Consider the following 17242-nt stretch of genomic DNA (forward strand, 5'->3'; position numbering starts at 1 on the left):
GACAGTTTTGTTTGAAAATTTATTGAAAAATGCAATACAAGAAGCAATACTAAACACTTATGTCTGTCTAAATGCTACGGCAACTTTCCCTTTGATTTACTATGAAAGTCCAAAATAACAGCTCCCATCACTAGTTGATCTATAAAGAACTGCCAATTTTAAAAGTTCCTATTTTTATAAAGAAGAGTGTAAACAGCTAGCCTAGACAATTCACAATTGCCTTAAAAAAATTTTACAAAGCTCCTTCATATTCTCAACTAAATTATTTATTTAAATTTTTTTTTTACTTTTTTTTTTTTTACAAGTTTCATCTCTAAGGCTGGGACACTACCACCTCTTAAAGTAATTATACAATTAGGAAAATCAGCAAACCACAGTTTATTAAAACCAGAAATCAGTCAGTCCTTTGCTAACACAGCTGCATTGGTCAGAGATTGCTATTTGGCAACCAGAGCTGCCATTCCAGTTTAATGGAGGAGAACATGAGCTCCTTGCCTTCCTTTCTATAAAAACATTCATTCATATATAAATAGCTTCCATATAATGTATATTATACAATCAAGACAGTCTCTGGGTGAATTTGTAGAGTAGGAAGAGCTGGGAACATTCATATAAATAGACCTTCCTTTGCTGGTTTGTCCCTAGAAATGACACAGCACGCCAAGAGCCAAGGATGCTAAAAACCCGTCGGAGGTGGAAGGGGTGTGGGCAGCCCCCCCACGGCCCCGGCCGAGGATGGAAGAAGCTTCTTCTGCTCTTAATCTTCTTCCCAGGCTGCTGCTGCTGCTGCCATCCAGCTCCCGGGCTCGGGCTCTGCACGGAGGCGGCTGCGCAGGGGCAGCAGGGCTGGAAATCCCACGTGGGGTCAGATAGCAGCGTGATGGCAAAGGTCAGACGAGGCAATAACTTGTTTAAAATACTCAAGGAGAAGCAAGAACTTAGAAGGGGAAGCACGAGAATGAACAGCCTGGAAACAGTCCACCCAAAATCCAGGAAAAAAAAAAATTAGGGTTATTCTAGTCTATGTGCCCTTAAAAAGGGACATGCGCAGCCACGGTCCTTTTGGAAAGGAACCACCTCTCGTGCCAGCAGGTTTCTCACCCCAGAAATCCCTGCTCAGGGTGTTTTGTCCTGCTCATCGTGCTCACCCCAACTGAACACCCAGGTTGTGACAGTCTTTAAGTGCTACGGACAAAACTCATCACGCTGGCTTTGTCTAGTAAAGCTCGGAAATACTCTAAATGACTACTCAGCGTGCCCGTTTACTCCTCAGGTAGCTGCTACAGGGTGAGAAGGAAGGAGCAGAGTGGCAAAAACCTAAGTTCCCAGCAAAGGGACATTGCTGGAGGGGTGCTCAGCATGACGGGCATTTAAGGCAAGCTAAGTTGAGGACAGCAGGGACACAGACCTGTTACAGGATCCGCGTTGCAGAGTAAGGAAGGGAAGGGCTGTTCAGACATAAATAGGAAGACTTAATCCCTGCGCTACAGCTGTGGAGCCCAGGACTCCCTAAATCCCAAGTCAGATGCCCGGTACCCAGTGGAGGGCAGAGCATCACCAGCAGGGACCGCGCGCACCCAGAGCAGCAGCTACTGGCGTGGGAATACTGGAGGCTGAGGAGGATTCAGGGCCAGCAAGGCTCAAAGAAAGCAAAAATCCAGCAGCTCCAGCGTTTTCAGCGTAAGTCTCCAATCAATACTGACAGCTTAATTAAAATTGCACCTGAATCTGAGAAGCTACACTAGCCCCAGTGTAGTTTGAAAGCTGTTTGCAGTTAAACAGCAAGTCGTTGCAGCCTGAGCTAAATCCAGTGACTTCTGAAACACATTATTCAAATTCATAATAGCAGAGAGCTTTTTTCTTTATTGCCATTTTCTTCCCATCCTCAACTGAGGAGCAGCGGCAGAGCACTCCATGCCCTCAGCTACCAATGTGCCACACTATATATATATTTTAAAAAAAAGAAATCACAACCTCAAAGTATACTAAAGTGTTCACAAGTGTCTGGGCAGAATCTTTACAATGCTTGTGGGTTGGTTTTTTGGTGGTTTTTTTTTTCCTTTTTAAATTTAAATGCTGGAAGGAGAAATCAGGGCATGATTAGAACATCTCCACAAAGCTCATAACACAGCAGCGGGAACTCAGCCCGCGGTGCCACAGAGCGAAGCACATCCAGCTGCAAAGAAGTCGTTTTCTGGTCATCTCTACCACACTGGAGATGGGGCCGGTGGTCTGCAAGCTCAGCCTAAAGATGCAGACACTAACCCTGGTATCTCATTCCAGCAAGGTGGCCACGATGCCCAAGGAAGCCCAGACCCCGATGCTGGCGCGGAAGAAGGGGTGGCAGCACCTTCCCGTAGCTTGGCTCCAGCACCACCTGGCACCTCCTAAAATTTCTTGTTCGGCCTCTCCAAATACAGCTTCCAGGCCTAGGAAGGATTGTCTACAGGATTTTAAATTTAACAATAGTACGATAGATGCCCTGGTATATGGGTAATGCGTTTAGCTTTAAATAGCACTGTGAGAGGAGGAAAAAAACCCAACCCGTGACTTATAAAAAAACCCCCTAATTTATAAATCATGAACACAAACGAGTGAAAAACTATGACACTGAAAAAAAATCAGTTACTGTGAATGCTGCATAAGCCTACCTTAATAGCATTCAGAGTCCAAACACCTTAAATGCACGCTTCTAAGGGCTTTTTAATTTAACGGCATCTAGAAAACACAAACAGGTAGGCAGCACTCGGTAGAGACACACAGGAGGAAGGCGAGATGCTATCACAGTCCTCTTAAAGCTCTAAAATTCACAGTATAAGATACTTGAAGCAACTTCCAGTATTCCTTAAATCTAGTCAACTATCAAGATGTGTGCATAGGCTACACCACACAACCCTACTGTGTTCACACATCGGGGGCCTGAAACCCAACGGGGAGGAAAGTCGGAGCGAAGGCAGCAGCTCTGCCCTGCACGCCCAGGTATCGCGACTGGAGTCTCAAGCTCCCTAGAGCTAAAAAATAAAATAATAATAATAATAATAATAAAGAGGCAATCGGAAATGCTGCACAAAACTGAAGTCTGACTTGCTCTAAACTGACTCTCCCGGCAGAAGGACCCACGGCTTTTTGAAGGCGTGTAGGGATCCTGCACTTGGAATTATGTGTGGATGTGGCTTATCTCCGTTATCCCTGACAAGGCGGAGGAAATACGACTTAAAACAGCGACCCTTTGAGCCCTGTGAGGTGTGTCGGGTGTCTGTATCTGAAGAGGCTATGCGTGAGAGGGAATGCAAAATTGAAAACCTGTAAAAAATATTCAGTACAGTTAGAAATATGGCATACTTTTGTCACAATATATATATAAAAAAAAAACAAACAAAACCCTATATCTGACAGGATCCAGTGGAGTCTGGAAAATCCCAAGTAAAATGAAAAAGCGCAACTCCTAATAAATGATATGAATGTCTCTGAGTGTCAAGTCTTGTAAATCCGAGGTCTTTGTGCTCCAGGTAGTTTCTTGGTAGTTTTGCTGGGTTTCTTTTTCCTGGTGTTGTGTCTGGCAGGAACGCTTCCTAGAAAGAGACACGCACGGTAAGTTACAGCTCCCGGCAGCAGCTTTCTGGGAGAGAGAGGAGCCCCCTTCCCTGAAGGGGCTGGCGAGCAGAAACCAGAAGGTGAGTGACCATCAGTGGCCGGTGTGAATTCCGGCTCAGAGCCACCAGGCACCCTGCTCCCATCCCTGACGGGCCGTATTTGAAGAGCTGCAACCTCAGGAACCCTTGGGAAACCTGTGCCGTTTCGATTTAGGTTTGGAGAGTTAAAAAGCTCGACCACAGTGTCTGTTAAACCATTGCTGTCTCTCCTCTCGCCTAATTTGTTCTCGTTCTACCTCCTGAATCCCTGAAAGTACCAGCTTTGTCAGGATGAGGCAGGACACAGCAGGGCAGGGCAGCGCAGCACCGACCTGGGCAACACCAGTATCACCAGTGCGGGTGTTTACACCTTTACAGCATTGATGTGCGGGCAGAGCCCTGGGATTCCTCGAGCAGCTCTTTCCCCAAATCATCAAAACTGCAGAAAAGGGATCTTTCCAGGCAAGTCAGGAGCTTGGGATCCAGCTCAGGGGGTACCTGGCGCTGGTGCAGGCAGGGGTCTGCGTGACCCCTATAGCCCAGTGTGCTGCTGGTGCATCGAAGGTGCCTGCACAGGCAGCACAGCTGCATCGCAGGAGCCACGCCGCTTGTTTGAGACAATTTTGGCTCACTTCCACAGCAGGATTTGTCTGTATTTGTGACTGCTTCATGAGCCTTAAATGATTTAATAAGAACAGCCTGAGCAGGAGTCATCAACTAACAGTAATAATTTTGCTTAAACTTTGACCATATTTAGCCAAACCGTGCACGGAGATCGAGTCCCCCGCCCTGGGGCGGAGAGCAGCCCCCATCACGCATTGTACGTGGTCTTGCTACTTACACAGCCTCGCTACTCCTCTGCAATCTCTGTCTCCTGGTGCACAACCACTTTGGTCACCGACATGTCCGGGTGCTGCTCCTTGGCTGCTTTTATCGCCTGCGCTAGAACCTGAAAGAGGGCACGTTTCAGAGCATGCCACCGAGGGGCTGGGGCGGGGGGGATGAGAGACTATTCCTAACTGTGGGGAGGGAAAAACAAAAGTGAATCCGCTTCAGCTGCACAGTTTGGTGACTTTTGGTGCCATTAAAGATTATTTCTGGAAGAAAAAGCTGTTTTCTAAGAATATGTCACATCTCTCCACTGCCCCATGGTAGAAGATGGATGAGAGCAATTAAGCAAATCCTGTTTATTCTTCCAGCGAGTGTGATGATCATATTTTGGACATCTTGTCAAGACATTTTCTGTTGGAATTACTAAACTAGTTCTTGTCATACGAATATTCTCCAGCCCCATGATACTTGCAACTAAAATTAAATTCAAAGTATAATTCTCTGATGACAAAATCATCACTTCCAACACATGCTGGAGGCCAATGAGGCTGACTCATCAGAAAGGTTTCACATAAAGCTGATGAGATTTAATGCAGGTGCTGAGCACTATAAAATTACTTTTGGCACTATGCAGCAGCAATAGTGTTTCAGAGTTATAAGAAAATAAATGCATATCATCCAGATGTCACGGAAAACTTATTTTATGGGGTTTGTGGATATATTTTTTTTTAACATTGTACTTGTACAAAATCAAAACTTTGCTGCCAACACCAGTTTCAGAACAGAATTAAGCTCTTCTTGCCCAGCTACACAGCTGCATACTGTCAAAAGGCTATTTGTTACAGAAATCACTTCTGAAGTTTTGTTTCTACCCCAGTAAAATTCCCCTAGGTTATTTTCTGGTGAAGCTGACTTTGGAAAAGCAGTCTGTCTAATTTGTGACAGCTCTAAGAAGCTCTTTTGGACCGCATCCAAGCTCCTACCTGGTCGTGGTCTACATCTGCATCTCCTGTGATGACAATCCTCTTCTCAATCCGCGTCTCTGAAATGCCACCTTTTACAGTCTAGTACAAAAGCAAAACACTGCCATTAGTCTAGAAGTGGAAAGGAATTTGAGTGCACTGGGGCTGCCTCTCTAAAGACGGTATCCAAAAATAGCGTTACCAAACGCTGCCGCCATACCACGGCATCAGAATCACAGGGGAAAACTGCTGCTGCTCAAAGGAAAACTGTCAAATATTCATTTTCTTAGAACGGGGGCAGGGAAGAGCTTTCACTCACAGTACAGCTCTTCCCTGTTATCCCACAGGACAGTCAGAGCCCGTGTCCACAGGCTGCACTGCAAATTAACATATAATCCACAGTCCCACCTGAGTGCAGGCAGACCTGGGACCCTCGTGCTTTGTTTCAGGTATTAATCGCATTTTATGAAAGGAATGTTCAAAAGCTTTTTTTTTTTTTTCCCCCTGCTATTCAACTCTGCCCATCTATTATGTTGCTGGTTTTGTTGTTGTTGATGTATCGTGTTCCCGTGCTGTTACCTTCGTGATCTGCGTGGTGGTGGTGCTGCTGGTGGTTTCTGAAGTGATGGTCTGAGCAGTCAGCAGGATGCCAGGGTCTAAATCTCCATTACCACCATCTGTCTGTGGGACAGAAGGACAGGCCGTCAGCCTCTGTGGGCCGTGTGGACAGAAGCAGGGTCACCACATCGACACAGCAGGATGCAATCCCAGGGCAGAAACTCCTCTCCACCGTGGACCGCGGGATGGAGCGAGCTGACCTGCAGCCAGCGGAGCTGCACCAGGACCGTGCAGGTCTCTGACGGCGCAGCACAAAGCCCCTGGGCTTTAAGGCTGGAGAAGCACAGATCCACAGCATCCCCCACAGAGGACCTCTGCCACCCCTCAGCCCGGGTGGGCTGGGGTACACTCAAATGTGGGCACGCGGCTGGTCATGCCCCTCCGTGCCAGGCAGCGTGCTTGGACCACAAAGGGAGCCCAAAGCAGACACCTCTCCCCAGCTGCCTGGGTCTGGGGACATCCACAAAGCCACAAAACCTGACTCAGAAGGGACTTTGTAACCCGTCCTTCCTCCTGCCAACACCTTCCACATCACTCGCTTTCAACTCTGCAGGAGCAACGGACGTCCAGGTACTTGCTGAACCAAGAACTTTTCTAGCTGGTTACTCGGATCCCAGCCCGCACGACTCGACCTTTCAAGTTCTGCTGAAAAACCTAAACCAAGTCACCCCCGGCCGTGTCTCCCTGGCCCTGCAGCACCAAGGAAGGCTGGGCAGCACGTGGGACCGTATCTGGAGTTACCACAAGGTGGGACTATTTCCCACAGACTGGAAGAAATCTCCATCATCACAAGCTGGTGCGGCACTTCCAGCCTTCTCCCAGCCCTGGGGACGCACTGGTCCTCATTTCCCAGTTAGACACGGTAACAGCAGCAACCAGAGCAAAACTCCTCTATTCAGCTAGTCACTCGCTGAGAATCGGGGTGATGTCTGGACACCCCTCTACTCATCCAGGAGGATGCTGAGCAGCCGCAGGATTCCTCAGGAATCCCAAATTACACAGGCAAGGTCCATGGGATACCCGCACCCAAAGCTGCATCCAACTTCACCGCACTCCAACAGCAGAGCATGGGCTGCTTCCAACAACCACAGTTATGACAGACCCAAGCTAACACAGGCTCCAAATTCTCAAATACATAAATAAAACCTACTTTAGATTGAGGATTAATTTTAACCTCAACAATGAAACCATCCCTGCATGTGTTGGTACCCCTCCACTAACATTTCTAGTTTCCAATCACCAGATACCCACTCTGCTTGCGTTTTATACCAAACTTTAAACCTGTTTCAGGCTCAAAACCTAAAGGACAATCAAATAATTTATAAACCAAGTTCTGAAGAGGCATAAACAGCAAGGAGAGCTGGGGAAAACGAAACAGGGCGTATCTTGCAGAGAAACAGCCAACTCAGGTTGACTCCGTACAACCAAATCTACAGCCTGAAGCCACCAGTGCTGAAGATAAATTCTGTTTGCACACACATCTTGAAAAAATAATTAACTCTTCTGGCATAGTGAAAACACTCTCTATGCTCCTCTAAAAATAGCAGATGCACCTGGAAATAGGGTCCATAGCATCAGTGAACATCTGCACTGTGACTCGGATGCTGAGAGAAAGGCGGGTGCTGCTGCCTCATCCAGAGGATCTGGAAACAAAATGTTTACTTGAGTTTAATTAAGCCCCTGGAAAATTAATCGGAACACACCTTACCTGTGCAGCTTCGTAGGTGATGGTCTTTGTCTCTGTGTGGACGATGGGGACTTCTTTTGTGGGAATTTCGCTTTTGACAGCGCTGGACACGTCGGAGATGGTGACCGTCTGTGTCTTCACTAGCGGTGGCTATGAGACAGGGTTAAAAACATCCCCGTAAAGACCCCGTTAGCATTTCTACATCTGACCAAGCCGCTGGCAAATGTTCTGACACTGATCTGATAAAAGCACTGTGGGAACCAAGGTTAGCCTGGAAATCTTTGTTTTTAAGCCTCTGGGACAACACACTGCTCAGAGGGCAGGGATCATGCGTGAGGATTAAACGGACAGAAGAATCCTCCGGACCAGCCCCAACACTGTGCCCTCGGGTCAGCCCAAGCGAGGCACTGAGGGCTTCACCAGTGTGCCACAACACCACTAAGATACTGTCTCCACTGATCACTAACTTTCTAATTACTAGAAGCTCATTGCCAGCTGCCAGTAAAAGATGACCCCCGTCTACTGATGACAATGTCAAGATTAACACAAACCCTGGGCAAATAGACGTGATCACAGCTAAGAAGCTTTATCCTGACTGCAAGTGAAACACAGTATTATTAAAAATCCTCCTCAGACCCTAGGTCTTTAACTTTTATTAAATCAATGTCAGACAACTCAGAAACACGACATCTCGAGTGAGAAATGGGGAGGGGGGAAGAGGAATCAGTCGTTCCACCACCTGATAATTACCCGGAAGAAGACAAGAGTTAGTTCAGACCCACAGGGTTTTCCCAGAGGGTTCAATTTCTGCTCACCGTCCCCAAACCTGACAGATGCCACCGTGATTGTTAGCGGGGGAAGTGGGCACCTACTTAACCATAAGCAATTAATATCAACACTGAAGCAGGCAAAAATATCTCCCATGACGGGGAGCAGAAAGGGGATGTCAAAGCTTCACGTTCACAGTGTAAAAGCACGTTTGACAGCGCTTCGAATTTGCTCTGCTGCGCTAAGGCTCAGCCTCCGGTACAGCAGGAGATAGCAAAAACCTTAAGGAACTAAAATTACATGCCTTTGGAGCCTAAATATTTCCCTTTTGGGGGATGCAACAGGATGCTCTGATCAAAGAAAAGCAAAGGGCATTGTGCTTAAATTGTATTTAACGCAAAGATAAATTGAGAGGGACTTGTGTGCACCGACCGGGAGATTAACCAGCTAATTAGCTCCAAGCATGAGTCCGAGCCAAGCAAAGACAACTCCTCTCGGGGTCTGTGGCATCTGCTTGCTGCAGTGTTCGGTTCCCGCTCCAAAGCCAGCCGGGGTGGGGAGCAGGCGCGGGAGCTCACTACCTGGAAGCAGCGAATGACTGCCGGCAGCCCGTTATTAACGTCGGCGTCGTGACACTCGCCGTTTAGCTTTCTAAAGGCAAACCTGTCTTCGCCATCCTCTGCCACCTCCTCCTCTCCTCCCCAGGGCTGCCGGGGAGGTGCGGCAGGGCTGGGGGGGGGCTCCAGCTCAGAGAGCTCCGAGTCCTTCTCCACATCTGCACAAACCCCCTTTCCACATCTCAGGTCCTCCTCACTCGCGGGGAGGCTGGGAGCTGCCGCCTCCTCCTCCTGGCTGCTTAGGGAGGAAGCACCAAAGGCACGGCTGGGGGAAGGCTCTGAGGCGGGTGGCACGGGGGTCTCACTAAAAGCTACCGACTGCTTTGAGCCCCCCCCAGCAAAGCCAGTGTTAACACTGCTCCGCTCTGGCACTGCAGCCACATCCTCTCTGGAGAGAAAGTCACTCATTCTCTAAAAAGAAACGAATATACAAAAAAAGGCCAGAGAGAGAGAGAGAGAGAGAGAGAGAAAGAAAGAGAGCGTTAGGGAGAACAGGAGGTCATGAAGCATAAAGGCAAAAACATATTTCTTATAATATATCACATCTCCAGTAACACATGCAACAGCAGTGGGACCAGGCACTCGAAAGCTTGAAAACCTTTGTGCTCTGCGATGTGTCCAGTGCATGTACTGACACAGCCCTCCTGGTACGTCAATAACCCCCTCTCCTCAAGTTCAAGGAATTAATATTAAAACAACTCTCTGCCCCTAAAGGAAGAGCCACTGCTAAGCACTTTTTGCCCAGTTTGGAAACAGGAATAATTTCAGTGTAGCAAATGGGGACTTGTGCACATCCAAAATTCACACATGCTTTAACAAACCCCACCGCCTGCACCAAAATCGTACCCCAATTCTGCTTTTAACTCCTTTAAATATTTTACACGGTGTTTTAAGTTGCTTGTGGAGGTTAAAAGAATAAGGCCAGAATTACTGTGCACGGCAATCTCCGGAGCCAGTGCTTTGCTCTTTTCCTCACCCCTGGGAACACTCACGCTTCCGAGCACCCCCCTTGCTGTTGGTCTCTGGGATAACTAGCACAGATGATGGCTTTGGTAAAATTATTGTAAGAATATCTACCAGTTAGTATTGAAATCAAGCACTTTGATTACCAAGAGGCTCCGGAATTAGCACGGCAGTCTGGTCATCTGAAAGAATTTGTACCGTTTCTTCAAGACAAAAACCAGTTCAATTAACTCAGCACAAAACTTTTCAGCTGAGGAATAAAGAAACGCGCCTTTAAGCTGGAAAGCTGTTCGTGCTGGTGTGCGCCGACCCCGCCACCACCGAGCACGCCGCTCCGCTCGCTGCTCTGCAAGCTCCGTTCGACCATTGATTTGGGAGCACCGAAGTCTTTGTAACGTATTTTATCCCCAAAGCGGCTGGTGCACGGGACCTTGGCAGCAGCTAAACCTCCCGAAGGTGCAACATAACCGGCATTTGTGATGGTGCCTGGGAGAGGAGACCGGTACCGAAGCAGCGCAGCCCTCCCAGAAGCAAGTGAGCACGCCTGGAGCACCTGAGATATTTGGGAAGAGCGTGCCAAGCCAGCGGGTTTAACCAAGGCTGGTGCTATTCTGCTCTCCGTTCGGCTCGTTAGCAAAGGTCTCAACTAGGTCTTCTCACATCTCTGGGAGCTCTCTAGCCAGGAGGGAAGCCACAGTGACAGAAGAGAAGAGTTAAAGCATGAACAAGACAGCAAGCCTTAGCAAAAACCAGCTCTTTGCCTGGGTGCCCGAGCGATGAGCACCGCATATGCGCAGAGAAGCAGCGTTTCAGTCCCCAGCAGTGGCTACGGTCCTACCCTGTGCTAGAAACTGTGTTTCTCTCATCACCAACATGGAAAGTTGCCTTCGAGGAAGGGCAGAATAAGCTGTTACGGGCACCTCCAATTTGACACATATCAGAGTCATCACATCATCCAGCATCAGGGAACAAGGAGGGAAAAGACCCAGAGGGATGCTGCTTCATCAGTGCCATTACTCTTTCTTCTCAGTAATTAACCTCACAGTTGATTTTTGGTAACTTTGTATAAAAATAGCCACATACCTGTTCATCCAAAACCAGCGATTAAATTTTCATACAAGCACAGCAAGTCCATTTTGTCAACTGTTAATACCACCACCAGAGTTAGAGTAAGACAAAAACTGCTGCCTCACTCTCTATTAAGACGACTCTCTGGGCAACCAAAAAACTGTAATTTGTGCTTAAAATGCGAGGTCTGAAGCCTGTGGATTATCCGGTAGGATGCATTCTCTGTACATCAGAAGCTTTCACCCAGACTGACCCCATCTAATGGCACAGTTCAATAGTGCACTAAGAATAGGAGCTACTTTATGTAGGAACAAATAGATGCTAATTTTAGTATCATTTCAATAAATGACTCTTCCACTGTTCCTCCCGGGTATTTTTCAGTTCCCTGCTGCTTTATGCTGCAGATAGATTACCTGTAAGATTTTTATCCATTAAGACTACCAGCCTCGGGCTTCCCTTAAATTCTTGGGATGTTGCTTAGGAAAACGCATTTAATAGGAGTGAAGGGAGAGCGATCAGCACTGTGGCGATCAGGTCAGACCGCACACACGGGGAGCGTTATTTCTGATCAAAACCCACTTTCATACATGCTCTGCCAAAGGTATATCCAGATCTCACCCCCATTTTATTTTGCCTAACGCAAGATAACCACGCTGCGGTATTTCACAAACCAGAACAGAACAGAGGTCAGCAGCTTTCAGCACGCGTGTCTTCATCTTGCTTTAAAACCTGAATTTATGTGCTGCCAATATACTGATCTTCCCTTAATTATATATGCTACGTCTTGTAAATTAATCACGGGACCTTGAGAAGACACATCTGGGGTTTAATGGAAAATGCCTTAGGAGTGAGATTTCCTTGCAGAACAGCTGGGGCACGACTCGGCCGCGAGGGAGAACCACAGATAAACCAAGGCAGATTAAGCAGCTACACAAACGCAGATCTAGTTGAGAGACAAACATTTGTACACAGTCAAAACAGCTTCCCAGCTCCCCTTCGTACACAGAAAAAATAATTCACGGTTTGGAAGTATCTTGTACAGTAAAAGCATAAAGGAAGGGAAAAGCTTAAATGCAGCCTATGGCGACCATATACTGGCCGTCGGCAGAGCGAGTGCGGCAATAAACATGCAAGCTGTAAAGACAGATTGAAATCCTGATAAGATCAACTGATCAGTAGCACTTTTTTTCTTGCCTTCCTATTCCACCGGTAAGAAGATAAGACCACTGAAAGGTATCTGTTTCTATATAAAATTATCTATTTACATACACTTAAAAAAATACCCCAAACCTACGTTTGTTCCTGTAGTTAAAGAAGCAGTTTGCAGGTAGGCTAGAATATTATCATTCTATTAAAAAAAACCAACCAACCAAACACAAAAACAATCCCTAGGAATTTGAGCATCTGATCTTATCAAGATTTATTTTAATGCAAATGCAAGAGCATTCCTATTTTTAGGGCTCAGATTTGCAGAGTTCCAAGCTCTCCTGGAGACCCACGAAACCTGAGAGTGCCTGGGCTGCAAACTGCTCATCTCCAGAGACACAAAACCAAACCAGCGACGCCTAAAATCAAGCGTGAAGCGGACTATTTGCACAAGCCATACACAGTGTAAAGAAAATACAGGACAGGATGCAACGCCCCAGAAGAAACAAATCGAACCAGACATGAATGCAACTAAAAGATCCGCCTGCTAAATACAAATCTTTGTGCACCTGATGCTGACAAATACCAAGGATACAGCTTAAGCGTTACGGTGTAGTGACACACAGTAATTCAGACTGGGGATAAATTAATAACAGGCTTAACTGCATGGCTGATACCAGCGACCAAAAAGATTTATTTGGCTTAAAAAGTGGGTTTGTATACATTTGTTTGCCTGTATTTTTTCCAGAACCTACCAGTTTGGATCAGGATATACCAGCATGACCCAGCAGCTCAGCTGCTTTCTGCAGGACTGCTGCTGCCTCTCTCCCCCCAGAAATATCCAATTATCCTCATCCCAAACCAGACTCCTACCCTGCAGGAAACTTACGGACTGTTAAAATGACGTCAACCTGCCCATCACCGAAGACACTGGATAAAAATTGATGCAAGCATGAAATTGCAGTGCACGCTAACTCCCTACACCACCACATGAACCGCTATAAATTCCAGCCGGTTTGGGCTTCCCGGTCCCCTTCTTTTTCACTATGGCCCTGCAGTCGTTAGCGCTGGCGCGTGTTATTAGGTTATCCCCGAACAAGTACCCGCACAAGCTCACAGGCTCAGTGTGACCGTCTACAGATGCACAAGTAGATGACATTGCTTTTGCAGCGAACCGCACTCACCGGTGAGAACTCCCAGATCAAATGATGCTCAATCTCACAGCTGTCAGAGCACTTGGGTAAAAAGTATTATAAAAGCAGAAAACAAGAAATCCTTATTTCACAATACCTGCTGTGCCTCACAGAACTGCTTTGCCTTAAGGACAGAAGTTAAAAAAACATTTAGAAGCTGTTCAACAAACCCTGGCATTTGAAAATTATGGCCATTACCTATGGATCTGCATTTTTGGATGGTTTTTTTTTTTAATTGCCATTGATCTGATCACAACATCCTGACCAGCCTAGTCAGACGACAGAAGAATAAAAGAGATTTTGAGTTAAAAGAGTTAAAAGTAAGGCTAGAAAATACACAACAAGCTTAAAAAGATGGAATTGCTGTCATGAATAGGAATCCCAGGATATCACAAGATACACAGCAGCCACCTCCGACCCAACGCATCAACTACTTGGCAACATGAAACAACCTCAAGATCAACACTCCAATTATTAAAATCAGGTTGATGAGCAGTATGATTCCTCTCCCCATCCACCCCGATCCCCTTCCCATCCTTTTTGTGGGGCAGGTACCCTTGGATAAGGGGCTTCTTATCCCAAATTCCCTCTGCAGAGAACAAAACTGCTTGTGGCGTTGCACAAACTGCCTCGGGTTTGCTGTAGCAGCAGCAGGTAAGAAGTGTGGGGTTTGTAATGATACCATCGGAGTTTCTGACGGACACTAATCCCACGCTGCTGCGTTTCACTTGCTTCGTTTTGTAAATAAAGTTGCAGCTCCGGCGCTGGGCTCATCCAAGAGAGCAGCAGCACGAGCCTCGCGCTGCTCCGGCGCAGCCACGTTTGCCTCCCTGTCATCGCCCGCGACAGCGCGGGACGAGCCGAACGGCTGACCCAGAGGTACGTAACCTCACAGAAGAAAAGTTGGGAGTTCAAATTAAAACCGACTCGATACAGCCTCTAGACACAACCTCAGGCAGCCCCAACCAGCTCAGACCAACCGGAGGCTTGCATCGTATGACAAGCAGAGGAATGGTGGTTAATTGGGAACTGGTTAATTAGAAACAGGGTTTCTTGACTTACAAAAATAGAAAGGCGCATTTTTGTCCTCGGATTAATTCAACGTGCGGGGCAGAGGCTCTCACCGTTGCATTGCGTGGCACTTCTGCTCGCGGAGCAGCGTTCTGCAAATGATTTTTCCTACCGCCCAGTCTCAGAAGCAAAGGAGAACGTGTCAGTGTCATGTCAGGTACGCAGCCGAGCGCTGAACCTTCTGACCGCTCTGCGAACAAGCCTTGCTTAAACCAAGCCGGATTTAATCCTCAATTGAATTATCCTGGCCAGCCTGAGAGCACGCGCTGGTCACCGCAGCCCTGTGTGTCCCCTCTCCCCAGGAGCACGAGACCCACACCAGAGCACCCAGCAGACCCTGAAGGCAACTGGGAAGGAACTGGGGTCCGATGCCTTGGAAAAGCAACACTGAGGGTGTGTTGTACACAGCTTTTTTGTTAATAAGCAGTGGAAAGAAGAATCTGATTTGCAATAACATTTATTAATGATAAATGTACATATTTACAAAGAAAAATCTGAGAAAAAATACAAAACCGAAAAAGTGTTCCAAAAGAGAGCATTTTAGGTAAAAAAGAAAGTGTTTTTAGTCCCCACAAACTGATCCAACACAACTACGTACCACCGCTAGGAGATCCCAAAGTGGCACAAAGCAAGGCTAGTCCTTCCTTCCAGCTTCACAAGCCAAGACAGATGCCAACAGGGACATGAGAGAAGCCACCGCTGCCGGGTTCTCCAGTGTCACCCACTAGTAAGTCCAGACCAAAGAGTTTCTAAACAAACCCCTAATAACCCTTCTTTGGGCTAAATTCTTCCAGAAAGCATCCGACCTCGTTCTGTACATCAGAACAGGTGCCATCAACTCATGCCCAGGAAAAAAAACCCAAACCAATAAACCAGGGGAATAATTCTCAGAGCGACAAATTACTGGCCCTTCCGTGAAGCACAAGACGCTTTGCCCACAAGCTCCTCGAGCAGACCTGCGGTGCGGCCACAGCAAGGCCAGCCCAACCTCGCTCCTGCGAACACAAACGGCTCCCTTGGTGCCACGCCGAGGAAATCCACCCCTCCTCATCATTTCAGGACAAGAGGCAACCACGGAATCCCTGCTCTTTAGGGTCATCCCATCACTTACTGCACAAACCGCATGGGCGGAGAGCTGGTCTCACCTTAACTCCGTACCCTAACCCGACCCTCAGTTCATCTTCTACCGACCTGCAGGGCAAAGCCGCACACGGCAGGGGATGCAGACAACGCCGTCATTTATCTCTTCACTTTTAGTAACAGAAAAGAAAAAAGGGATGTTGCTTTACACTAATGACCGCCACATACCAAGCCCCAGGCCCGCGGCAGCCTCGGAGCAAAATCGGAGTTCCAAGCAATCGGCTCTGGCACGCTGGCTGCTTCAAAATACTAATGTCTGCTTTTTCCTAAAGCACAAGAAACTATTCTGCGTTTTATCTGGTGCTCGGAAGAGATGATATTGGGGTGAGAAGATTCAGAAAGTGAGCACAGAGCCAAGCACCAACTTTGGGATGGAAAATGCCGAAGCCTCGGCAGCCGTAACCGGATCCCACAGGTCAGCACCAAAGAGCTTCGCTGCAGCCGAGCGGCCACACCACAAACCACTGGGAAAGTCCAATTACCATCAACGCTGCCCGCAGTCTTACTGCAGCTACAGCACCGGCGGGCCAGATCAAGGAAACGTCATTTTCTGCAGCAGGTCACACTGAAAAATGAGGATTTCTCATGCCAACTGGGATGAGGTTAGGTCCTGCAGACCTTCCCGGCTTCCCTCTGGAAGGGATAACTGAGCTCTCCATCAGTCGCCGCCTGGCACTGCACCGGCCCCGGACGAAGGGGCTGCGTTAACCCCCATCGCGTGGGGCCAGTGACGGTGCTGGGGCAGCCGCCGGGGGGCTGCCGGCGCTTTGCAGCAAGTTTGTTCCTGAGGCAAAAAGGGAGCAAAGTATATGTGTTGGTTCCGTTACGAAGACCTCTGCCCTTCAACAAGCTGGAGCGAATCAACCCTCCCTGTGCATGGGTACAACTGCAGCATCCCGAAATCCCTTCTTTCAGCACCACATCCTGCACGGACATCAACGGAAAAGGGTGAAACCAGGAATGAACCAGCACAGCACCGACGTGTACCAGACACATAATGTGCAGGAATGGGATATATAATGCGGAGCGAAACCTCACATGGATTGCCACAGGGCACGTCTGGAGCTCCCCGACAAGCAAACGGGATAGAAAGCAGGGGAGCGACCGGCAAAGGGGCTGGAGTGCAGCGGGCACGTCGCTGTGGCGTTGAAGGGATGAGGGTTCTGTTCCTGGCAAACTACGGGCTTCCCCTGTCAGGAAAGATCGTGTCGACCCAGATGAATATAGATAACTGGCCTCTAAACTGCCAGAGAAATATAAAGCATTTGTTCAGTTCCTTTATCTGCAGTGATAATTGTTATATAAATCCAAAAAATGTTCCTGAGCATTCTCAGAGCATAAAGTTTCAAAGTTATTTTTGCTGATAACAACCAGCCTTATCTCAAGATTAAAAAAAGAAAAAGCGAGAGAGACCGTTTCAATTAAGAAGTTGAAGAATTGAGTTTGAATGACGGAGCGCACCTCTCATCACTCTGGGTACGACACCCTGAGCACTATGTTCAAACATTGCTCCGGGCAAACATTTTTAGACTTCAGATCCTTTGGA

General features: G+C 47.6%; 1 protein-coding gene across 35 annotated transcripts in view; it reads right to left on the reverse strand.

The window, feature by feature from the left end:
• EPB41 (erythrocyte membrane protein band 4.1) overlaps positions 1-17242 on the reverse strand; it is a 96712-nt gene continuing 79470 nt past the window's right edge. For 28 of the 35 annotated variants that reach the window (XM_055706211.1, XM_027812790.2, XM_055706203.1 and 25 more), the window contains 6 exons: positions 9080-9526; positions 7752-7880; positions 6005-6106; positions 5447-5527; positions 4474-4581; positions 1-3572 (listed from right to left, as the gene is read on the reverse strand). In XM_055706211.1, the coding sequence (XP_055562186.1) occupies positions 4483-4581; positions 5447-5527; positions 6005-6106; positions 7752-7880; positions 9080-9526 (858 nt within the window). In that variant the 3' untranslated portion in view covers positions 1-3572; positions 4474-4482. The remainder of the gene's footprint in view (positions 3573-4473; positions 4582-5446; positions 5528-6004; positions 6107-7751; positions 7881-9079; positions 9527-17242) is intronic. The other 7 variants (XM_055706213.1, XM_027812950.2, XM_014284266.3 and 4 more) reach the window with 2 other exon arrangements.

This window comes from Falco cherrug, chromosome 3 (assembly GCF_023634085.1).
Source record: "Falco cherrug isolate bFalChe1 chromosome 3, bFalChe1.pri, whole genome shotgun sequence".
In the NCBI taxonomy this organism is placed as follows: Eukaryota; Metazoa; Chordata; class Aves; order Falconiformes; family Falconidae; genus Falco; species Falco cherrug.